The sequence below is a fragment of the Hermetia illucens genome, chromosome 4 (assembly GCF_905115235.1).
Source record: "Hermetia illucens chromosome 4, iHerIll2.2.curated.20191125, whole genome shotgun sequence".
In the NCBI taxonomy this organism is placed as follows: Eukaryota; Metazoa; Arthropoda; class Insecta; order Diptera; family Stratiomyidae; genus Hermetia; species Hermetia illucens.
In genome coordinates this window covers 137,916,046-137,942,461 of record NC_051852.1, presented here as the reverse complement: position 1 = coordinate 137,942,461, position 26,416 = coordinate 137,916,046, and the positions used below count along the sequence as shown (strand labels likewise).

At 43.3% G+C, this 26,416-nt stretch overlaps 1 protein-coding gene across 1 annotated transcript in view; it reads right to left on the bottom strand.

Moving 5' to 3' along the window:
• The window catches only part of LOC119654363 (matrix metalloproteinase-2-like), a 529,164-nt gene extending 507,498 nt beyond the window's left edge, over nt 1–21,666 (bottom strand). The window contains exon 1 of the mRNA XM_038059709.1: nt 20,498–21,666. Coding sequence (XP_037915637.1) covers nt 20,498–20,677 — 180 coding nt within the window. The 5' untranslated portion in view covers nt 20,678–21,666. The remainder of the gene's footprint in view (nt 1–20,497) is intronic.
• Nucleotides 21,667–26,416: the final 4,750 nt, after the last annotated feature.

The window sequence follows — 26,416 nt, the reverse complement described above, 5'->3', positions numbered from 1 at the left end:
TGCTTATTGGGGGATTCGAACCCATGCGCACAAAGGATTGCTTAAACCTTACCAAAAAGAACCTCCGAATCATAGTAGGAATTCTCACTGGTCATTGTCGGCTGAACTACCACCTAGGGAAGCTAGGGATATCTACGGACACTGCCTGCAGGTTCTGTGAGGGGGAGGACGAAACCTCTATGCACGTCCTGGGACAGTGTCCGGCACTTGTGCAAAGTAGGTCGACACATCTGGGAGAACACTAATACCAGATGCAAAGCTGAAACTTCTGGAAGTGGGGAACATACTAAAGTTCCTAACGGTTACTGGCCTGCTTGAGATACTATGATCAACAGGTACACTATAACCAGTAAAAGGGGCACAATAGTTCTTCAAGGACGCGGTGCGACTTTCCCTTAACAGAATAATAATAATAATAAGTCTACAAGACAGGCACTCATATTAAACCACCAGGAAGTAACTGTCTTTTCACTTTGAATATAGGAGTTAAATTACGATATTTTACAATATTCGTCGCTTTAAACGATACCATTTGAAAGCGTGCATTGCATTCCCGAATGCCCGAAAATGCTGTTTGGATTCTCAATATCTCCAGTGATATGAGTAAGAAGTGGCTCTTATGGCTCAGTCAGTGGTGACAAATTAACTTTGCCAGTGAAACAACACATCCCAAGCATTTTTACTAAAACTTCAAAGCGGGGGGAATATAACGCAATTAACCTAATGATGAGCTCATTTTGATACATTCTGTAATCATACTCTTCTTTGTTATTGAGCGTTCAGCATCACGTCTTGTGTCTTGCTCTTCGCGAATTGCAGCAGCTCTGTAGGTACATACTTTTGCTTGAAGGTTTGTAATCCGTATACCATCCAACTTGCAAGTAGTTAAGTCATGAATCTAACTTTTCACAAGACCCTGCATCTCTTGAAATAGAAGCTCTGATTCGCTCTGTTTCCTGTCACGTCAGACATTTCAGCAGCTCTACTGACCGACAGTTGCCGTGCATGTCTGGTTGATCTTCCAAAGATCGGTTTTTGTGTAACATTTTCAGAATTTCTTGATCTCTGGAGGTGGTCAAAACTTTATGGTGGGTGAAGGAGAGGTCTTCCCTCTTCAAACCCAATGAGAACTCGTGCCGGTTGAACAATCATAGTTAGCAACCGTCCTCAACCCTCTTGGAAAGTTATAGTGCTACACATGGGGAATAATTTGATATCACCAAGGGAAGTTGGAAATCGCGACGATGACTGCCTTATCAATAGCTTATTAGTGTTACGAAAATAGCCCCTTTTCGGAGCGCCATAACGTTTCAACGAGGGATAATCCCCGCAATTCTTCAACGATGTGTTCTTCCTACTGCGCACCCTCGTTATCCCCTTTCTCTCCAGAGCAGCGTTGACAAATCAATCTTTACCATGATGATATCAAAACGAAGGCGATGTAAACACTTATCGGAAAGGGGGATCTGGTTCAATTGTAGATCTGACTTTTGTCAGCCCTGCGCTGGCATGTGACATGTCCTGGTAAGTTAACGAGGGCTTCACGTACAACGATCACCAGGCAATCACCATTGAATGAAGGACGGAGCCACAAGGCAGGAGACCCGCACCCCACAACACCAGGATGGTCTGCCAAAGCGATAAATGAGCAAACATTCATGGAAGTGTAGCTAGATCTGCCTAGCAAAGCAGGCACCTCCACGGATAGAGCTCTCCATGTTACACAAAGCATCTCTAAAGCATACATACGGATATGTTCCCGGAGCTGTTCGAAACGTGCATGTCTGTGGGTATCTTCCTTGCACTGTGGAAGTGGCAGAGGCTGGTGCTGCTACCTAAGGCTGGCAAACCGCCAAGGGAACCGTCCTCCTTAGACCCATATGTCTTCTAGACACTATGGCAAAAATGTTGGAGTCATTTATAATATATTACTCTCAGTCGTCGTGAGTCAAGGGGACCTTTCAGATAGGCAGTATGGGTTCCGTAAAGCTACATTAACCATTGATGCCATCAAAATGGTTGTACCAGCAAATATTGTATGGTGGTGACCCTGGATGTAAGGAATGCATTTAACTCGACCAATTGGAACCTTAAGCGAAAGTCTCTGGCGACAATTGGTGTTCCCGCCTACCTCGCCGCTATTATCGATAGCTACTTGCATGAGCGAACACTCTGGTGTAATACCGATGATGGACCCAAGGAGTACGTTGTCTCTGGGGGTGTCTGGGCTGTACTGGGCCCACTACTGTGGAACATCATGTATAATGATGTACTTAACTTTCCTGTTCCGCTGGAGGCCACGGTGGTGGGTTGCGCCAATGATACAGCACTGGTTATGATCACAAAGCATCTCGAGGATATTGGGTTGTACTCAAGCGAAGCAATCAGTATTATTAAGATTTGGTTAGAGAGTGCTAGACCGCATAGAGCACACTTACAAAAAAGGATCCCCACGAGTGTAGCTCTCCCAAGGATGATGCCGAACGTGGGAGGATCGCGACATACTTGCAGACCGCTCATAGTCAGGGTGGTGAGTTCTATCATGCTGTATACAGTCCCAGTTTGGGGAAACGCGCTGCAGGTTTTAGGTAATACATATAAACTAAGTACGGTGTACAGAAGAACAGCCTTAAGGTGTGTTCTTTCTTCAGGACTAACTCAGACGATGCAGCGTTTGTCATCTCGGGAATGATGCCGATTGATATCCTGGCAACCGAAATGATGAACATTTATAACACCAGGTCCACTTCTCCTTATCGCAGGTGAAAAAACCCGAAAGGGAGAGATCCATATGCAGATGGCAACAGCGATGGGACTAGTCAGAAAAGGGTCATTAGACATACAGATTTTCCCTTCCATCGGGAAGTGGTTGGAGAGAAAGCATGGGGAGATCAATTATAATCTCACCCAGTTTCTCACCGGTCATGGAGGATACCGTCAATACCTGTACAGGGTTAAATTGGACACCTCACCTAATTGTCCAAACTGCGACGGGGTCCAGAGGACCCAGAACACGTATTCTTCCAATATCTTAGGTTCATGGAAGAAAGGCGGAGCCTAGAGGAAACTCTAGGTGAAATGCTATCACCGCCAGGAAGACTAGGATGCGATCAATTCCATGATCGCAGTAATCCAGGATAAACTGTGAAAAGTGGAAGAAGTGAGGAAGGCGCGGTTACGAACCCCACGAAAAGACGGGAGGAGATCTAGCTAAAGTAAGCTAACTCCACGCCGTGATGTAACACCTAAAGTTGGTTCCACGGGGTAGGAGTTGGGAGTTGGGGGTGGTTTTAGTGGATAAAAATTCCACACTCTGGCGTACCCAGGCCAGTCTTTTGATGATTTCCACCTCCTTAAAAAAACAAAAAGACAGACAGAAAGACATTGAACCGATTTTAATAAGGTTTTGTTTTGCAAACAAAACCTTAAAAAAACAAGTACATAGAACTAAAAGCAATAAAAGGTCTCGGTCAAATACTAAAGTGCTGAATACTGAAACTTAAGCCAAAAATATCCACACTTGCTACTCGTATTACTCAGATAAATTGTTGAAAAACCGCAAAAACTAACGAATCGCTGACTCAGATGAAAAATCAGCCAAGCGTTAATGGGCTTACTCGTAAAAGATATTAATTGTTATTGGATCAACATTGCATTTATCTCCTCGTAAAAGTTCCGGTTTCAGCCGTTGATTTACTTAATTGAATACTTTCGATAATTATTCCTGCGTAAGTCTAATAGGACTAGTACATTTATCAAGTATTTTCAGCCTTAAGTGGTAGAGTTATGCTGTCATTCAAGTGGATTACAGACCCTGTTTTCAGTGTACTGTAGGAAATATGTAGCATAATTTATATACATGACAATTAAATATGTATATATCTACAGCAGTGAGTTTATAATCTAGGAGCTTGGTAGTGGCAATAAATGATTTTCCCTAAATGTGGCTATATTATGAATATAGTAGTTATTGCAACTATGAGAAAGGATGGAATTTTTTCTTATCTTGATTATTACTTATTCAACCCATCAGCCCTAACTCCGCCATCCACTTGATGATGGGCCTGACCAGTTGGGAAGCAACATACTTTCGCGGTTGTGGTCCGCAAGCTCTTTATCCTTAGTCAAGCACCCGAGTAGCAAAAATGATATGACTTGCGGTTTCGGTGAAGCAGCCTCTGATGGGTTGCCTCTACCTTGGAGGGAACCGCAAGTCATATCATTTTTACAACTTGGCTACTTGCCCAAGGATAAGGGCCCCTTGGACCATAATGGTTGAAGTATGTGGTTCCCCAACTGGTTCGGTCCCCAGCGCCCAAAAACCTTCCTGTGAAGAACCAGGCTAACTTCTTCACCTGTACTCTCCCTTCAGAGGAAACCACATCAGTGATAATTCATGCCTTATATGATACTTACTCTGCTCATAAGATTGCTGAGGACCTGAAGACCCAAGTCATTTCCAGCGTGCCTTCTGTAAAACCCTTCGTCACAACGAAGACGAGGAAGAGGGCCGTAGAATGAGCTTATGCCTAGTCACTTTCGGCACAATTTTCAAGATCGATGATCTCACCCCCATCAAGGCGATAAGCCGCATTTTGGTTCACTTTGGGCAAATCATGAAGAACAGATTCTGCAGTGCAAAAACTGGCAGCGGATCGGGCACGCGATTCCGAACAACCATTTTCAACATCGTTGCGTCAAATGTACCTGCACACATGGGCCCGGTGAGTGTCCTAAGACGCCGGACGATAGCTCCAAGTGCGTGAACTGCGGGGCAAGCAACCATCCCGCCAACTACCGCAAGTGCTTTCGCTTCGTCAGAGCTATGCGAGGAGGAACACACAAGGATGGGCCCCTTCATCCGGAATAGTCCGATCTAACCACCTCGGGCGATCTCAACACCCTTCTTCACTCGGCTGTCTGCGTTCTTTACTGATGCGTTAGACAGCAGCAACTCAATCCCATCGGCACCGCAAGCACTGACACACCATTCCATATCGGCAAACACCATCCTAATCAATTATCATGTAGTTTGTCAATATTAATTCCTAGCCATAAAACTCTTCTTACACACCGACGCCCTTAAATCTCTCGAAGTGACTACCGCCTCAATACAAACCATGTCCAGCTCATATACATCGTTTCCATCTACTGTCCCAATTACCTCATTGACCCGGACGACCTATCCACCATTATATCCTTTTGCGCAAACCAACCCCGCCCAACTGGCAATTCATTGTTCCTAGTTTTCAGAAGCAACTTAAATCCCTGGCAGACTTTCTGATTTGCCTCCTCCTCTATAAACAATAATGGTCGTCAGTTACACCGCTGGCTGATATCAAATCCTGCTGCACGAAGCATCTCCCAGTTTAGCCTGGCGCTATCTACTTAAATCGTAAGGAACTGTCTCTCTTACTTTGACTACTTTCTGATCGCCAGCATCATCACAAATCCGAACCCACATAGGTTCCTATTCCTTCAACCGTTCCTGGCTTCAATGGCCAGGATGCTATTATCCTTGCCATGTATTTGCCCGATAGAGTCATGAGATGGGCGGCTTTGGCAGCACCTGATATCAGCAACACTAACAAGCTATCCCAATCCCAACTTTCTAAATGCAATCGAGTTTCAAAAGATAACATTGACACCACAATTTGCCAGTGCATTGAAGCAATTCAGGAAGTATGCGAGAAACTTGTGTCAACCTAATCCTTCAATTATGGAAAATTCATCTCCCTTGAGTACGAAATCCTCCTACAAAAGAACTTTACGGTGGAGGTTATTTAGGACAAGGCTGCCACTCGCAATAACTAACCTAAAACATTTCCTCTTCCGAAAAAGCAAATGTCCTTCGGGACTATTTCCTTAAAGTCCACCGTTCCACATTGACACATGCTTGACCACAGCTTCGAAGCCGAAATGAATGCATCAATTACCTCCCTTAAATCCATACTATTATATTCCCAAACAGCAAACCAGTCTTACTGACTCTATCGCACCAATTTACTCCGTCAAGCCGAAATTGGTTGCAAGGTCCATTAAGCACAGTAAAAACAAAAATTGCCACCGGGCTTCACTAAATCACAACCAATATCCATAAAAAATGCTCTTTCATAAGTCCCTTCCTGTCCTACCTAATTAATCATTGCCTGCAGAACGCTCACTTCGCGGTAGGCTGTGTGCTCAATTCACTCCTATCGCAAACAAAAATCCTCCTCTTCCTGATAGTTACAGACCTCCATTCTTTCAACCTTCGGACCATTAAACTAATCATCGAGAAGTACTGTGATAGGAACAATACTATCTCAGATTTCCAATTAGCCAATTGAACAGGTCATTTGGTCTAACACGCCCTTTAATCCTTAAAACCAAAATCTTGCCCGGGATTCATCGCAAGATACCTACAATAGCCCGCCTCGTTGATATAAGGTAAATTTTTAACTCCGTATGGCAATATGCATTAGTCTGTAAGCTAAATAATATCCTAAATTTTCATCCGTACCTCTGCAAGCTAATTTTTAGGCTCATAGATGGTTGGCAATCCCAAGTGAAAGTTCGGCAGTATATCTCCTCTCCTTATACCAGCCCCGCTTGAATCCCACAAGGACCCGTGGTTTCTGCAACCCTTTACAACCGCCATTCCCAAGCCCGTTCCAAACCATAATCCCATCAAGATTTTCTAATATGTCAATGATCTCATAATGTACATATCCTTCACCAAGGATATATAATTCGAGCAAGTCCGTCTAAATTCATATTTAGGCGAGCTTTACTAATATTTTACTAAGCGCAAACTAGCCTTAAATTCTCAAAAGTGACAAACGATTATTTTCCTCAGGAATAGAATGAGGATGACTCTGAAAATGTCTTCTGATGCCAAAAATCTGTCCCTCACCATCAATTCAATTCCCAGCTAGGTTTTTTTAAATTTTCCTAGGGAATTTTGAGAATTGAAGCGATTGCACTTATTAAGATTGTTTATACTGCACAACTTACCATAGCTGAAAAGACTTAGTCTGTATCACTTAAATATTGATTGTATCTGCACATGAATTGATTTACACTAATAAAGCTATCTATCTATCTATCTATCAATTCAATTCCCATTCTTAATGTTAAACAAGTTATGTACCTAAATGTGTCCCCATCACCTCCAACTTATCCTACATCGCTCACGTTAATAAGGCACCAAACCATGTCAACTGGGCCTTCAAATCACTACATCCTATCCTCCAGTTCAATAAACCCACTCCACAGAAGGTCAAAACATTCGATTGTAAACAATTAATTAGACGTTCGGGTTTATCTTCTGAACAGATATATCCCCTAGACATGCGGAACGTCGCAAGGATCGACAAATTCACCGCGCCTGTACCGGCATTTTTAACGAAGACGGTGGTACGAGGTGCAGATCTATCCTGACCCTTTACGATTCCTCCCAAACGCCACGCGTTGATACCGTGATGATCAGATACGTGATGAAATCCATAAAAGGTGTCAGTCACACCCCAACCCTCTAGTTGCCGAGTTCTGCAGATTGAGATCAACGAGGAATATTTCCTCCATAAGAACCAAATCCCCCAGCTCTTTATTCCCTATAACAGTGATAACCGTCTGTTCGACAGAGAAGATAGAATAAACCTTCCACTCTCAATACGTCCCTCCTCCCAAGCAAAACGGACCACGCCGTTCCTAATCCCCTTTTCTTCCTATCACCAATCCCCATCTCATCCACCTCCGCAATAATGTCTCCTCAACCATTCCCCCAAATAAACTAGCTATAGCGATTGGGGGTGCTAAGGTCCCTTAGGTCAAATCTGTTTGGAACTGTGATGTCCATTATTTATTAATAATGGAAAAAGAGTTGAGGGCAATGCATTTAGTCCTGTTTTCTGTAAAGTAAAACAAGTCGGGATACCGGAAGCTGGGCGCTTCGGCTAAAATGTTTTGGATTCACTTAAGTGAGGAACTACATAACATACATATCAGAGATATTAATATTGTGCTAATCCTAAACAAACATTTTCACGCATTTCCACTTATTCCGTGCACATATACGTACTTAAAGTAAATACCACAGGTACAAACGTACACACATGTCTATCGTATTGAACACCACCTCCCATTAATGAGCACATACATAAATGTTACCTACACATGTCCGTCACGAGTAATTCATACTGTTATACAAATAACTAAAAAAAGCTAAAAATGGAAATCTAAAATGTAGCCATTCGCCCCCCCCCCCCCCCTGGCTCATATGATACCAATTTCTATGATAATGACGCCAATTCACGTGAAATGTATAATTTTGACCCTCTATAACTTTGTTAATAATAATCGGATTTCATGCAAACTTCCCAAACTTATGCCTTATATTATCCTTTACAGCACTGCATGTGTTTGTAGGGTGAACTCTAAGGGGGTTTTCGGGTAAATTTCTAAAATATAGTAATATAACTTAACTTTTTTTGATCAGATATCGGAATGGGGTATATTTTGAGGCCTAGATTTCATATAGATGCAAAATGGTGAATTTTTGCAGATTTTCCAGTTGGATAAGTTCTAAGAACGAGGCCTACTTCACATTTTGAGCCCTCACTCCCCTATGTTTCACTCAATATCCGAAATAAGACAAGTATCGAAAAGTACTAACCAGGGATGGATAGAGACCCCCTTTAAAAATTAAGGGGGTCATCCCGTGTGTCGGGTTGGAGAAATCGATTTTTTGCATGAATTGTATTTATATATAGTGGAGAATATGTGGGCAAAGGGATTTTCCGATATTCCGAGTCGTTCAGAAATTACAGTGTTAAACAGGTAAGGAGTTTGCAGCCGCGGCTAGAGAACTCGATGAGAAAAAGCATCGAATCTTTTTTAAGGTTTTGTGTTTACTGTCTGGCTGTCTATCCGTCTGTCTGTCTGTCTGTCTTCTGTCCATCACGCGCATTTCTCTCGGAGATGGTTATAGCGATTGACACCAAATTTGGTAGAAAGGTGGGAACTGTGAACGCTCACGCATATAGTGGGTTACATCCTTCTTCTTTCAAGCTATACTCAGTTATATTTTGTTGTAAGTATTGTGCTGTTTGTGTGTTCAGTGATTTTTTTAAATGGATCGTACGAAGGGAGATTGCTTTAACGTTCAACGTCATGCCCGCACTAAAGAACGAGTATTTCATGGGAATCGATACTTATCAGAGAAGAAAAAAGCACTTCGCATCAACATCAGCAAAGAAACTTTTAGGAAGCATGAACATGGATGTTCCAATTGGGACAAGTTTTGTATATTGTTTGTTGGATTTTGCTGGAGTTTTCTCCAGTATTTCTGCAAATTTCTGCAAATAATAAAATATACGTAGTAGTAAAAAAGGAATGCGTAGGACATGTCGAGAAAAGAATGGGAACGCGGCTTAGAAATGCAAAGAAGAATCGCAAAGGCATTGGTGGAAAAGGGGCTGGAAAACTTACTGATAAGGTTATTAACGACCTCACTACATTTTTTGGGCTAGCTATTCGTCGACACGCAAATTCGATAAAAGGAATAAAGCAAGAAATTTGGGCAACTTTCTTCCATAAATGTTCTACAGACGAAAATCCTCAGCATTAAAATTGTCCAGCAGGCAAGGACAGTTGGTGCGAATGGCGCAAAGCGGAAACTAAAGGAGAACTGGATACTTTTCACTACGAGAAGGCACCTTTGACTGAAGAAGTTCAAACAGTCATCAAACCAATCTACGAAGATTTGCCACCAGATGATCTCTTGAACAGATATTTAGGAAGAGAGACCCAGAATAACAGGGAGTTGTTAAATGCATTGATCTGGACTTCCGCTCTTAAACACCTTCATTCTGGGGCCAAGGTCGTAGAAATAGCCACTTTTCGGGGCTGTAATTATTTTCAATCAAGGATTCAATGGCATTCTCAAAATCCTAGTGACAATGGGATGTCAAGTTGGTCACATATGTCAGGTTTATGTCGACCGCCGTAATGAAGCGCGAATTTGGCGGTCCGAACGACGATCGACTCACCTCGCTAAAAGAGCCAGAATTGAAACCAAAGAGCATCAATCGGCCTTACAAGACTTTTTTGAAGAAACGGAGGGTGCTCTCTATAGACCACGTATAGCAAATAATGGTGAGTTAAAATTTTACTGTTGATAATCACATTTAAATTTTGAAATGCGTTTTTCTCGAAACTGCATCTTGAAAATCGGCTGCACCATAACTCAAAATCTATGCAACCAAATTCTTTGAAATTTTCACGACTTCCTTAATACATATTTCTACAGTCCGCAAACTAGGATAATTGCAATCGGACGGGTCGTCTTTTTTTATTCATAAAAAAAGCCGCAAAAAAACACCAAAATTCAAAAAATTAAGTTTAAAAGCCCAACAAAAATTTACCTTTTAATATTTTCTAATTATCCTAGTTTGCGGACCGTGGAATATTGTCCACATTAAAATGCCGTTTAGTTTTTGTTCTTCGGATAAACACAGCGCCCTCCAGCGTGGCAGCAGAAAAACACCTTTTTTTGGAGATGGGTGCATAAATTGACACGTATTCCAAAAGTTAGCTATGATATCAAGCTGAAAAATTTATCACATATACTACAGATATCAGTAAACATATGGTGAAAAAATCACGTCTCTATCTTCATCCGGTCCTCCAAAATAATTTTTCAAAAAAAGGCAAAAAAAACGGCCTTCACACGGGATGACCCCCTTAACGCAAAATGGCGCCACCAGCTACATGTAAAGGGATTCACAGGCCACACCACAACCACCAAATTTCGTGACAGCCATTTCCGAGTAAATCGGGTGTGACAGACAGACAGACATCGAATCGATTTTAATAAGCTTTTGTTTCACACAAAACCTTAAAAATATCCTCGAGGCCAAAGTCACTGAAGGCTGTGGAGTTTACTTTCACAGCAAACAATACTAATTTTGATGAATAATCTTCAAATTTTCTGAATGAATTCTGTGGACTTTTCGATCAAAGTTGTATGTGGCAACTTTTTTCGGTTTAAAATTGTGAATACATCACTATCGTATCAAATAATCTAGAAGAATTACGTAAACGAATAAAGCATAAATGAAAACTCAATCTAAATTGCGGTCATATCACTCACGCTTGAAGATAGTTTTTCACATTAGATGCGTCACTGGCTAAACCTATCTCGTCATCAAAGAAATGGTATCTTTCGTTTTCCCACAGAGATTTCGTCAACATGAGTCACTCAGGCATACATACTTTTCGCAAACCCACCTCATCATTTGAACTTTCTTCTCCGCTAGACGAAAAGATAAAAAAAAAATCCCTAATCCAAAATTCAGCCGCTGGCGCTAAATTCAAACAAAATCCATTTGTCATACAATTCTGTGAGTGATATGTATGGCGTCGAGATAGACTCTAAATATTAAGTCGCTAATTTTATTCATTATGGATTTCTAGGTCATCGACGAGATAAAGCTTTGGGCAAGTTCTTTTCAAAAGGAGCTGTTAAAAATAAGAAAAGCGAACGTAAAGACACTTTTATTAAGAGAAAGATTCTGGATTTGTTATCAATATTGGGCTAGGGAGGTTTAATTGCGGCTTCAACGGAAAAAAGACAATATTGCTTGGATGATTAATGGCATTTTACCATTTTTTACGCACTAAATTCATTTTATGCCATTCAAAATTAGGGTCAAACCCAGTAATCTTAACCTATTTTAAAACGGAAATACTCGTAACTAAGAGGGTAACCAATTTACTACTAATTTTGGTAGCGATAGAGCCAAAGAATTAAGAAATTTCTACCTGCACTGTTCACTTAATACACAAAACAGGCACTATAGTGCTGACAATAATGTACCAAAACAATAATCAATTTTGGGTCACCCTGCTCCCAAGAGGGAGGTGAGGTAGCGTCTGATAAGTTGCTTTTACCTTGGACGAACTCCTCAGTCGGCTTTTGTTATTGATGAGCCTTAGGTCTTGGAATTTGGACCATTAACAGGTCGAGATAGGCAAAAAGCTTGTATAAAACATATTAAAACTGAGCACTCTAGCATCGGATCTTTGTTTACAATGAAAGGTAGACAATTTAGATTTTATTTCGGATGGCGCCAATCATTGCAATCATCACCTTCAAGTATATAAGAAAGTTGACTTAGAAATTATCACATATCGACTGACTTCTACATTGGCAATGTTCTTCTATCTACAGTTCGTGGTTTTTTATCCACGAAGGTCTTCCCGGCCCTTTCCGACAAAACTTTACCAGTCTCAGTATCCGTTGCGTAAACCTCCGCATCCTCTGAATGCTGCTTTGACTTAACAATCGCAGGCGAATCGTAAGCAATGTCGCCAATTGTAGTCCTTTTTCGGACTGGAAGTACAAGCACTCCATTATACATGACATTCCACAGCAGAGCGCAGTGCTACCTATGCTGTCACAATGCTCTCTCTGGCACCCGCATCCGTCACTTAGAGTCCCCTCTGAAAGGTGATTCTCGACTAAACTCGCAAGTAGCGGAACCCATACTGGTGCCGGATCCCATACTTTTTGGGACTCGATTTATCCGTGATCTCCATGCAGATGGCCTGCTAGTCACTATGAGTATAGTCGTCATGAAGTAACTCCTCTGACTAAAATAGTACTCACGGATACCAGGTGCACCTTCTACCTAGGTCCCTTGCTCTGAAAGTATATGAAGTCTCAACCTTGCCGAGTAGGACGTTCGAATTCGTATGTTTTGAGGAGAACACGTCCTCTCACATTCATTACCTGACTGCTCCATGAAAAAGCCCAGGCGTTAAAATCCGCTGATATGATTTTTGACCCTCTCTCGGTCAGTGTAGTGCTAGCTGAAGCGTGTCAGCTATATACACTCTGAATTAATCCATATTCTGAGTGCTCAGTTACTTCCCCAAAGCCCCAAGCCCGCAGTATGGCTTGCCCCGTTTGATCAGCGACCCAAATCACTCTGTAGTAATAGCCACGCTTGTCCACCGTTGTCACAGATATTTTACGACAATAATTCCAGCGTCGCTTCGCTAGTGGCTGAAGTTGATTTGCATCATTTGGAATTTTCAATGTGGGCTCTCCTGTAACATATTTTGAGCACATGTTGCTATCTGCAATTGCGAAATTATCCAAATATCCTCACGAAAACTAACTTTTAATAGAGACATGGAATCTATAGATGTCTATTTCTATAGGTGAAGAGAGCTGAAAATGTCGGTGAACGTTAATAGGGAGTACATCGGGAGCACTCTCAGCAAGATCAAATTTCTCTCCCTCTAATTAAACTCACAACTGTTTTCAGACCGATATGTGTCGTCCCACATATTGCTAAAGCTGAATTAGTTTACACTTGGAATCTCCTATCCAAATAAATGCCCTTAAAACTTGTATTCTTTGGCCAATACTGTCCCTATTGGCAGTAGCTACCAAATCGTAATCAAGCAGACTTGAACCACATTGTGAAAGGCTATTGTCTGAAACTAAGTGACTCAAAGAACGAAGATATTTTCCCCCTAAGTAATAAAGCGCCAAGTAATTATGGTGGGGTGAAAAAATCCTGAAGAAGTCTCAGAAAAGTTGAAACACATAGGCGTAATAATCACTCAAATCTCAAAGGTTTTAATTGATCGAGCCATCATCCTCTAAGCTGCGAGGAGAACTTGACAAAACTCAGTCTTGCTTCTTGCTTTTTGTATTGTATGTATGACCCAACTGGTGGATCAGTCAGCAGAACCTTTTAATAAATGGCGTGTCTGTGACACGACTGCGGCTACCAGGGATCGACCAGCGATCAGCGTCATAAGAAACAAACCAGGCAACGCTTTTGACTCCTCCCAGATGGTCCATGAGAACCACTTTAGGGCATGGAAGGAGCAGTTCTCCCAGGATTATCTCATCTCATACGTCGCTAATAACAGTGGGGTCCGGCAAAGCGCAAAGCTCCAGTTAGACCCCGGTGGGGAAATTTCTGGTCAACAACAGGGCTAACTCGAACCTGGCCATTGGAGGTTCATATTAATAGGGGCAGGCTCGTTTAATGTCTACGTCTTTACGTCCCAATGGACTACTAGGTGGTGATGAAAGATGAACAGCCCACAAGAACAGTCTGGCTTTTATTTTGGAAATTAAGATGGAGTCAATGAGAGTGGAAAGCTCACATATATCCTGAGCTTACGTGGCTCATGACCAATTGGCACCACCGGGAAAATTGATGGGTGAAATTAACTTGCGGAATGTTCCGATGAAGAAAGCAGCACGTATACGGGCTAAATAAATATTCACCGACTATAAAGAACCCGGGAATATTTACTTTTAGAGTATTAAGTTTCACCAGATTACAGAATTGCTAATACAGACGAACCTGAAGTGAAGATTGAAGTTTACGAGAAAACAATGAAAGTCGCCTTCAGAGCCCGGCTGGGAAATGAAAACGCATAGAGTTTCAGAAAGATTACTAAAGATGTCTTTAGTACTTACTACAAGAATAAATGCTGGTATTCATATAGGAACTGTCTGAAAATATATAAGAAACCATCAGGACTACCCAAAGGCCAAGGTTCAGCTCGTCGTGATCGGTTGCGCCGTTTTATTCTACAAAAGGCCTGCTCTGGATAGTCATGCAGCACATGCAAAAGTGTGCAGGATCACGCCGGTTACCTAGGAGCACTGACCAATATAAGATCCGGTATGTTTTATAATGGCAATCAAAAAGCACCTAATACAGGTCTTAGGGCGAAAGGGGAACTAGTACTCAAGATGGAGCATAAAAGCTAGGAAAGGAAAGGAAACATCAACCGGTCTACCATAAAACTCCATCTTCATCTCCAGCTTGTGATCGCTGGGAGTGTTTTCTTAACGAAAATCTGCAGACAGAGAAAGATCAAGGCGGGTCTCCCTTGCCAGTTGGGGGTTGGGCAAGGCTGACAACTATCCACGAAAAACAGTTAGTTATGAAATCACAAAAGGAGACTCGGACTTGACGGGTTCTAGAGCGACAGACCTGACAACGAAAATGGAACACCATATATTATAGTGGCCACCACCGGGCTCTAGAGAGAAAATTCGAACCCGGGGTGAAGATTATACGAGTTTGGGATGAAAATTATGTGGGCCCAACTATTATTTCTCTTTCCTTTAAAATGTCTGTTTAGAGCACCCGTCTGTTCGGTCTCGGGAGGTATCCCCCATCTCGACAAGCCTGACCATCTAGTGAACCATGCGCTGTAATTATCGGCTTTGAAAACAAAAGCGAACGGCTATGCATTCTGCGTCTACAAAGAAAATTTTGAAATATAAGCCCCATTGACGTTCACGTCCCTACAGTGGAGACTGCAGAGTCGCTGAGATAGTAGGATGAACCCTCGAAGTTTACCCCAAGTATAATAGCATGATTGTACTTACAGATTCTAACAGCCAAATAGGAACGGAGCCATTATTCAAGCGATACGTTTGCTCTCATAGTTTACATAAAAACAATGATAATGCACAACGAATTATTCATTTAGCAGTTCGCAAGAAATGATTGTGAGAAGTACCTGGTTTGGGCGGAAAGCGGTTCGCAAGCAAATGTCGGATCATTACCTCGTTGGCATGACGTCCAATTCCCTCTGATTGTCAGGTCAGAGTATACACCATCTGCAAAACAATCCTCCATAACACCTATAAGGAGGGTATGGATGCCACAGTAACCGCAGTCAACAGTGGTCCTCGAGATGAATCATTGAAAAAAGTCGGAACGATAGTTTCGACGATGGATATGAGCTAGCAAAGCAGTGGAAAAATGCTTCATATTGGGTAATCCTGCATGTTCAAAGAATGTAGACATGCGCAGAGATCTATGATGAACTTCGTCTAGTTGAGAAGCGACTAGATATGTAGACAAAAAAGGAAGCCTGGCAAAACCATCAGGTCTGCTAACTTGTGAATTACATGGAACAACCGCACCAGGCACAGAAGCTTTGCCAACAAGTCACCAGAGCGAACCCTTAAATACCTCGATGCTCATCCTACCGGGACAAAGAGGAAAATCTGATTTCCGACATTTCGATGAACTGCTCAACAACTAGAATATCGGCAATCACAACCGATAACAGCGATGATGACGAAATCCGCACAAGATTGTCGGCAGCTAAGAGAGCCTATTTCAGCTTTCCACTGTTCCACTCGGAAGGTCTGCTATTAACATAGCATGCTGGTCCCAAGCAAAGGTAAAGGTGGAGGGTTTGAGCCAACGTACTTTGTACTATCCTCAGTAAAGTAAAAATGCTGTATTTTCCTCAGTAAAACAAAAATGTCGAGATCAGGGAAAGAGATAAATAAAGTAAAGTTGAATTTATTCCACTATACCAAATCCTACCTGATCTCGCTTGATAATAGGTCCCCCGACAGGCCGACCAAGAAAATGCCACCAATTTCGTTAAAAACAACAAGATCGGATCAAGTAACAAGCCTCGGAAAAGTACTAGCGCGTCTACCTCAGTCGACGCGGCAGGGCGGTCCTGTCGAGAAATGGAGGTTCCTGGCGCATGGACGACGTCAGGAGGTAAATAAATTAGTCCGAATAAAACAAATACGAATCTGCACGCTAAATTTTGGCACCCTAACAGGAAAGACCGAGAAAATCGGAAAAGCCCTTCGGAAAAGGCACATTGACATCTGCGCTCCGCAAGAAATCCGATGGTCTGGTGCCAAAAGCTGCGACTTAGAACGCGAACGCAGTACAAATTGCTATAAATTTTTCTATTTTGGCATACGGGGTTGGCATTGCTATCTCATAAGGTTTCCGTGATACCATTAAAGAGGTCGAACGATTTGATGACCAGCTGATCAAGCTCACCATCAGCTGATCGCACTATTCATTATTTCACCGCGTGCGCACCACAGGCAGGTGGACCTCAAGCCGAGGAAGATGCCTTGTGGCAACTTCTCGATGCAAAGACCTACAGTGTACCTGCTGATGGTTATATCCTCATTGCCGGGGACCATAATGGTCATGTGGGTGAAAAGGCAGACGGTAACAGGTGCCACGTGGGAACGGCAAAGCCGATAGCCGATAGCAAAGCCGTTTCCTATGAGATCATCGCACCTCAACATGGCGTCTTACGAATCACACCACCGATAAAAGAGCGTGAAGAACGCCGCATTGCTGCGCCGCTTATTAAAGAGGAAATTATTTCACTTACCCGCTTACCATCCATTATGAATTTGGAAGAATTGTGGAACCAAAGAAAAGACATAATCCACAAAGCGGCCTGTGTAGCCCTCGGGGTTACTAAGCTAGGTGAGCGGTACACCAACCAAGATACCCGGATTTGGAATGATGATGTTTTAATGAAGGTCCGTGAAAAAAACGCCTCTACCACAAGTTTCTCGATGATGAAACGCTCGCCAATTGGCAAATTTATAAGAATGCCAACCGGTAAGCAAAGAAAGCGATCGTTGTCACCCGAGCGGTATACTACGATAAACTGAACACTTGGGATGGCGAGAGAGATCTGTATCGATTTGCCGAAAGCCAAAACGAACGGCCACAGGATATCAAACACTTCTGTTGCGGTAATGACAAGAACGGTACTTTGCCTACCGACCGTCGAGCCGCAAAGAATAGATCGGGAGAATACTTCGAGCAGATTTCAATTGAAGAATTTGCTCATCCTCCACTTCCACAATCATTGCCGAGATTTGGAGCAGTTCCACCTGTCAGCGCAACGGGACGCTGTATCGCATTGGCTTGCCGGCCGTGATGCAGTAGGCGAATGCTACAAAGGCCTATTCAGGGCGATCAGACCAGAGTCTGTACGGGGACTCATCTGAAGTGGCAATTGGTGACAAAATCAGGGGTATACTCGTACCATGGGAACCGGGATAGCCCCTAAACTCACATACTTCATTCATTCCTATTGTATGTGGGTACAGCTCGGTTGTTGCGGTTGGCCCTCTACTGGGAGCTTCATGGGGGTTGTGGTTGCGTTCAAGCGAACAGAGACCTTCGGGTCTCAGCGTGCTGTTGCGTTTCAACATGGGTGCCGTACTCCTTAATTCGGTAGAGATTTAGGTAGGTCTTGCATCTACTATGAATGCTGAGCCATGCACTTGGTATAGACTGGTACCGTCGTAGCTTGCTTCGGCGGAGCTCTGATTGTGGTCACAAAATCAATCCGTGTCTTAAGAAGACCGTGGGATTAAGTCTCCATGACAGGTGCTCAGGTAAAACCCCTAGGATTAACTGTCAGCGCAACCGAAGTCGACGAAGCAACAAAACGAATGATATCGGGGAAAGCAACACGACCTGACCACATCGCATCTGAGCTCTGGAGAGCGAAGAGCAGGGACCCAACACTGTCAGTAAATTCTTTAATCGGGTTATTCTAGAAGGAAGAATACCATCTGACTGGCACCAAAATACCACAGTACCAATATGGAAAAAGAAAGGTAGTCCAGCAGAATGTTCAAATTACCATCCGATTCGGTTAGTTTCCCATACAATGAATATTTTTGAATGCATTCTTGAGAACCGTATTCGTGAAATTATTGAAATAATCGTGAATCAAGCCGGATTTGTCAAGATACTGATGCAATACACGCTGCGCGGTTACTCATGGAGAAACACCGAGAGAACCATCGCCTTCTTTATATTGCATTTCTGGATCTGGAAAAGCGTTTGACCGTGTGCCACACGAACTCATCTGATTTGATCTACGACAACACTTAATGCCAGAAGAACTCGTGCGCTGAGTTGAATTGTTCTACCGCGATCCGAAAAGTAAAGTTCGAAGTGTGGCGGGAAGGAAGCGCCCTCTCACCACTCCTCTTTGTTCTTGTTATGGACACTGTCATACGGGACATCCAACGTCCAGCGCTCTATACAATCCTTTATGCCGATGATGTTTTCCTAGCCTCTAATAGCAAATATGTTCTGGAGCAACTTGTCCAAAAGGGGAATGACTGCCTCATGCAACACGGTCTCAGATTGAATCTACATAAAATTGAATTTTTGACGATCGATCCTCATGAAACAGGCACTATCACTGCCAGCGGCAGTGATCTGCTCAGAACTGAGCGATTTTAATATCTCGGGTCAATGCTATCAAACAATACAGAGCTGCGTTTTGAAATTGCTTCACGCATTAGCGCAATCTGGATGAAGTAGCATTCCATAACTGGTATTCTTTGTGGTCGATGTATCAACGAACCTCTCAAAACTAAAATTTACGGCAATGTCGCCAGTCCTGTCGTTCTCTATGGTTCTGAATGTTGGCCAACTATAAAAGTCGATGGTAATCGATCAAAAGACCGGCCGAAACAACGATGGTTTGATACGCTGAATGGGGATTTGAAAGCCTCGAGATTACATCCAGATCAGGCATTTGATAGAACCAAATGGTGAAACCGATCACGATGAGTCGACTCTGCTTGTGAACGGGGCAAAGGCTGGAGAAAAAAAAAGGAAGGATGATTCATCCCGAAAAGTTTATAAGGGCAATATTCATGGTAGAAAAAGAAAACGGATCGATGACGTATTCCAGGACGCGAGACAGCTTTTTGGGATATCGAATTGGTGGACCTTGGTGCAAAACCAGGATGTCTGGAGTTCCCTACCAAGACGGGCCTACCTGTTATTGCCCGGTTGATGATGATGATGATACCTTATAAAATATATGGACTGTTGAAATTCAACACACCTTATATTATGAACTGTCAAAACTCAGTATACTTAACAATACGCACTGTCAAAGTTGTGAAAGTATGTGGAGGCTTTCATAAGCTTCTTCTGTGACTGCACAGCGCTAACTAGAACCAGTCAACGAACACTAGGAAACTGCGTTTTTGCAATCTTAAGGAAATCATTGACTCAAAAGTAAAGGAGTTAATACTTTTGTGAACTTTGACTTCAACCGCCCCCTACAAATGATATGATGTAACAGTTGTAGTATAAAAACGGTTTTTCGTAGTTCTAATTATGCCTAACCAATCAATTAACCATGAATTGTTTGGTGGAACCGATATTACTTATATGGTATAGTTTAATTGATGGGAACATTTGCATTCCTTGATGCATGGATACATTTCACTAAGAACTGGAATTGTGCCGTCTGCCGCCTTATATGTATGATCATCAATCAATCCTAAATTCATAAACAAAAGTATTTTAAAAGACTATCTTCCCCTAGTTCCAAATGTCTACCAGCCTCTTAATAATTTTCAAATAGATCATCATTCACTCCAGATAATTACGTATGTCCTGCGGGCGAAATAATACACTCCACAAGTCAAAATTTATGTTATTCAGTACAAATGCTATGTCTCTACCCTGAATGACTCACGAGTGCATCATCCTTTCATTAGACTAGTTGGTCGAAATAACAGACTACGTCACCCCCATAAGCACATCCTTTTACATACTGACAACTACAGACAGAGGAAGACACTCTACAAAGAACAAAAAGAAAGTACAGAAAGAAATTTCAACCCCCTTCAACTTACCATGTCATCATGCGAAACATTTCCATCTGAGCTGGCACCTCGTATCCTCGACCAGCTAGCGTCCGCCACTGAGATAATTCCGATGATGGGTACAAGGCAGAGAATCAGGATAGCGTAGGAGGATGGCGACGGACAGACCATTCTGTATGTAGTCTGCTCACGACAACTTAAATAAGGCATCACTTTTCTTTCTTGTAAAAAATCACAGATCACACTTTTAGGTCCTTCACGGACAACTTGGATTGCATGGATTCTGATTTGACTAATCCAGGAGCAAAACCACACTCAATCACGTAAGGATAATTTTCACTAACTTTACTTTACCGGTATATCGAACCGCGCGGGATTAGCCGGCACGCAATGTAACAATACCAACCGGGACAGGATATTGTTACCAGTCAGATGTCGGCTCTCAAAGTACGCGAAGGACGATTCCACTTTGAGAAGGGCAAGAACGGATGAGCGATTTAAGGGAGCGTGTACGAAGTCACAACGAGCGTTTACAGGCGTTTCGGAGGGCATGTAAACAAACTGTTAAGAACGGCGGAACCAGCGTAGTCGGAAAGTGTAGAGTCCTTTCTAGGCGTTTAGCTCGTTCATTTCAGTTGCCGAGAGTCACTTGACTGTGCCCCTTCAATATTCGTTTCCTGGCAACTTTCGACCCAACAAACAACAACACGCCTAGATCCCGATATCGCTACGTGAACTGTGCGTTCAATTCGTACAATATGTGTACATTCGTGTGGAATCGTTGTCGTATGCAGGCGTCAAGGGATATCCTCAGTTTGAAAATATCCTGGAGGAGAGTCGCCGGGTCTATGAACTCCTGACTCTGTGAAACCTTGTGTGCGAGAGAAGACACGAATAAGGCGCTACCACCATAGACGGAACTATTGTCTAGGACGTTTGATTTATTAAACACTCCTTGATTTGGATAATAGACACCTACGGCGCGAGGAGTAATTTAAATCGAAGAAACTCTGCCAACGCCTTCCGGATATATTTTCTGTCAGCGATAGCCCTTAATCGTGCTGGGAAAGTACGGATTGTGTGAAAACAGAGAGTCGGAGCTATCTTAAACTATCGCTGCACGTATCTATCTTAACCGACCGCTGATTCGACAGCACATATGTATGTGAACGTATCAACGCACAGTACAATGCGAACTAAAGACGAAAATAAGCTAGAGGTTCGCGCTGCTAAGTCAGATACTTGAAATTCAACTTTATTTTCCAAGTGGAGGGAGCTCTCTCAGCAGCGTTCAGTCGTATTGCGAGTTATTCTTCGACATACTTTTCGGATTAAAAAAAACCATTCAGATATTAGATATCAGTGATTTTGGTGATGAGGATTATTTTGATACCTTGAAACGAGCAATCTGTATTGTAATGTTACAAGATGCACTGAAGTACAATAGAAAATACTGAGCGAGCAAAACAAATTTTCAATAATATCTTGCGATAAAGATTGTGTAATATCTCAATGTAAAGATAAGATTCAGAATTTTCCGCCGACTGCTCTAAAGTGCTTAAAGTGATTAAATAGGACTAATTTCATTACCATCCAACGGTCTTAAATTATAGGTGCAAACGTCGATAATAGGGGTAGAGATTGTTTACTTTGAATCTACCAACCTTCAATATTTTATGCATCAGCATTTTTCCTTTTATTTCAGAAACACTAAGTCTAGAAGAGCGGCCATCGGAGAAGATCTAGCTCAAAACTATCTTATCAACTGCCCATAGTTTACAAACAAAGACAGCATAGAAAAGAATCCACTTCTAGAATTCCAATTACAACTGAGAAGGAAAGAAGATACTCGTTGCTGTCGCAAAAATAATATCTAAAATAATTCTGGAACGTATCCAAAAACGCCTTCAAATCTGGATTGACAGATAACAAACTGGACGTCGCACTGTATCATTGTGTAGTAGTGGGCGGAGTTTTGATTACATATTCACCTGTTTTGGATTGACTTCAAAAAGGCATGCGACAATGTCGGTAGAGGACTGTATCTGAAGTGCTTTACGCTACTCAGTGAAACTAATAACTATTATTGAAGCAGCATATGAGGACGCAAAACATCACGGATTGCATCGAACGAAATTGGTTGTGGTTCATGGCAATGTTATATGCCGCCGAAGTGCCAAATTTCTAGTTTGGCAATGCGATACTCAACACCCTATTCACAGCCCTGCGCGTCCGCCGACCACGTCAGCAACTTACGCGGGAAACATATTTAAGATGCGTGCGTTATGCTCACGAGAGAAGCTTCTTGGTGTTGCACCGAGGAAACAATGATTCTTGGCGTTGCCTCGAAGAAGCGTACACTCCATAGCAACATTTACTAGCGTTGTGCCTAATACCCTCTGGTAGTGGTAAACTAACAGCCCCCTTGCCCCGGGAAAAAACATTGGTGAACCGATGTGAGTCAGGCTTCAGATTGACAACCATCCTACCATGGATTCATTAATAGCGCAGCAAACCTCCCTGGGAAAGGAAATTGAAAAAGCAATAATCAATTTCAAGAAATCATCCCTGGAGCGTCGCACCACTGAATTTCTCCAGCGAACCCAAATGGGATTAGAGGGAGACAATTCGATGAGGGCGATGCGGGCATCGGTCCACTCAACCCGCCGGCCGAACACGAGTTATCACGCCCAGGTCAGGCAATATACGAGGACTACTAGGTCCAGATCAGAGTCAACAGAGGATCTGGAGATGAAGCATCAACAAATGATCTTCACAACTACCTGAAGAACGTTATCATGGATACGGCCACAAACATACTTGGCCCCAGCCGCAAAAGGAGTCGGAACGGCTGGTTTCACGATGAATGTAAGCTAGCAACGGAACGGAAGAATGCTGCATACCGAGTAATGTTGCATTCTCAAAGAACGCGCATTCTCACGAACTCCGTCGAGCGGAGAAGCGACTTGACAGACGGAAAAAGGAAGCCTGGCAGAGCGAAAAGTACAGGGAGCAACGCACCAGGCGCGCAAGTTTTACCAACAAGTCAGACGGATGAAGCCTTATACACCTCGATGCTCATCCTGCCGAGACAAAAAGGCAAATCTGATTTTCGACAGAATGGGCATATTAGAGCGATGGGTTGAGTACTTTGATGAGCTACTGGACAACCAGAACATCGGCGAGTTGGAGGTCCCGCCAACTGAAGACGACGGACAAATACTGCCACCACCAAGTTTAGGAGAAACAGTCCGTGCAATTCATCGGCTAAAAAATCATAAGTCGCCAGGAGCCGATGGAATTACAGCCGAATTGGTTAAATATGGAGGCGACCAGTTACACCAAGTGGTTCATCAACTTGTGCTCAAGGTATGGGACAGCGAATCAATGCCTGACGATTGGCAACGAGGCATTATCTGTCTCATACATAAAAAGGGAGATATCACACAGTGCAGCAATTATAGAGGTATCACGTTGCTGAGTACCATCTATAAGATATTCTCCACTATCTTGCTAGGCCGGATAGCCCCATACGCCCACAACATCATTGGTCCATACCAAAGAGGCTTCACTCCAGGTAAATCAGCAACAGATCAGATTTTCTCTCTGCGACAAGCGATGGAAAAACTGTTGGAATATGGACAACAGTTGCACCATCTATTCATCGACTTTAAAGCCGCCTATGATAGCATAGCCAGGGTAAAACTGTACACGGCCATGAGAGAATTCGGTATCCTGACGAAATTAATAAGACTGACCAGGCCGACCCTGACCAATGTGCGAGGCTACATAAAAGCAGCAGGATCACTCTCAAGACCATTCGACATCAACAACGGTCTACGACGAGGGGATGCCCTATCATGCGTCCTCTTTAACCTGGCCCACCGGCCAATTGCGCTAAGAGTGTGCAGCGCATTTAGGACGGCGTCGACGGAGGCAGTGTGTGTTATCGCAGGAATGATCCCTATAGATCTTCTAGCGAGCGAGGCACACTGGCTCTACGAAAAACGGAAGGCAAATCCAGCCGAGGTGAATGCGGATTTCCGAAAAGCCATCAGGAGAGAGTTGTGTGGCAAGTGGCAACAACGATGGGATAACTCCGACAAGGGCAGGTGGACCCATACATTGATCCCGTGCATCGAGAAATGGGTCAACCGAAAGCACGGAGAATTGAATTACCACCTGACACAGTTCCTTACGGGACACGGTGGCTATAGGAAGTACTTGCATCGCTTCGAGTTGGACGAGTCTCCCAACTGTCCTGAATGCGGTGCTACACTCGAGGACCCGGAGCACGTTATGTTCTATTGTCCCAGATTTCTACAGCAGAAAAGGAGGTTGAACAGCATCTTAGGGGCGGACATCGAGCCCTCCAACCTGGTGGAAGAGATGTTGAAGTCGGAGGAAAACTGGATGGCGGTAAATGAGGCAGTAGCCGTGGTGCAGACAAAACTCCTGGAGTTGGATCGAGCTCGGAAGGCGGCGCGACGGAGACGTGACATGGACGAGCTGGTATAACGAACCAGAGCCTTCCCCGCGAAGTAATACTTCACGGTGGTCCCGCGGGGAGGGGCGGAAGAGTGGGGGTGGTTTTAGTGGGTGTGAATCCCACACACTGCTGCAACCTGGCGCAGCAGCGTCTTTCTAAGATTTCCACCTCCATCCATAAAAAAAAAAAAAAAAAAAAAAAAAAAAAAAACCTGGCCCACGAGAAAGTGACCCGGGATGCTGAGGTAAATGCAAGAGGTACGATCCTCTCCAAGTCCGCCCAATTACTGGCCTATGCTGACGATATTGACATCATGGGAAGAACCACCCGAGACGTACAAACTATCTTCATCCAGATCGAGCAGGCGGTGCGAGATCTTGGGCTGCACATCAATGAAGGCAAGACAAAATATATAATGGCAACGTCAGCACCGAAGACGAATCACCCAACAATATCAAACCACACTGGTCAAACACGAAGAAGAATAAGGATAGGAGAATACAACTTTGAGACCGTTGACAAATTCTCCTATCTAGGGTCGAAAATCACAACCGATAACAGCTACGATGATGAAATCCGCGCACGGTTTTTTGTCAGCCAACCGAGCCTATTTCAGTTTACAAAGACTGTTCCGCTCGAAACGTCTCACCATAGAGTCAAAGCTCTTACTGTACATACTATGATCTTGCCAGTCCTCATGTATTCCTCGGAAACTTGGGTTCTTAGCAAAAAAAATTGCGAACTCTTGGCCGCGTTCGAAAGAAGAATCCTCCGAAGAATTTTTGGCCCCCTACATGAGGATGGACGAATCCGTCGCCTACACAATGACGAAATCTATGAGTGATGCCATGACCGTCCGATTGTGGATAAAATCCGGCTCAATAGGTTACGGTAGGTGGGTCACTTAATCCGTATGGATAAGGATGATCCCACCCGGAAAGTCTATAAGGGCAATATCTATGGTAGAAAAAGAAGACGAGGCAGACCCTGCCTAAGATGGAGCGATGGCGTAGGTCAGGACGCCAGACAGCTCTTAGGGATACCGAATTGGTGGACCTCTTTGCAAAACCGGGATGTCTGGAGTTCCTTATTAAGGCAGGCCTAGACGGAATACCGGTTGTTCCGCCATTGATGATGATGATGACTAGGTCCAGATCACTGAAATGCTCGAGGCATCCCAACCACTTGTCGCTGAATCCGAACCAGCAAGAGCAAGTGCTATCGAAGAGCCATCAAAAGGCGGAGACAACAAGAGCCTGCTTCAACAGCGGATACTACTGAACTCACTTATTGAAGCGAAAACTGCACCCACCCAGGATTGCTGTGAGATAAAGATGTCAACGCTTCAGCGCTACGAAATATGTAGAACTTCGTGACTTGGAGGAAAAATGTTGGGCCACCGCCACTGACTGCCAACTTGCCTCTTGCTCCGCCGACGCTTACCATAGCACGGAACAACG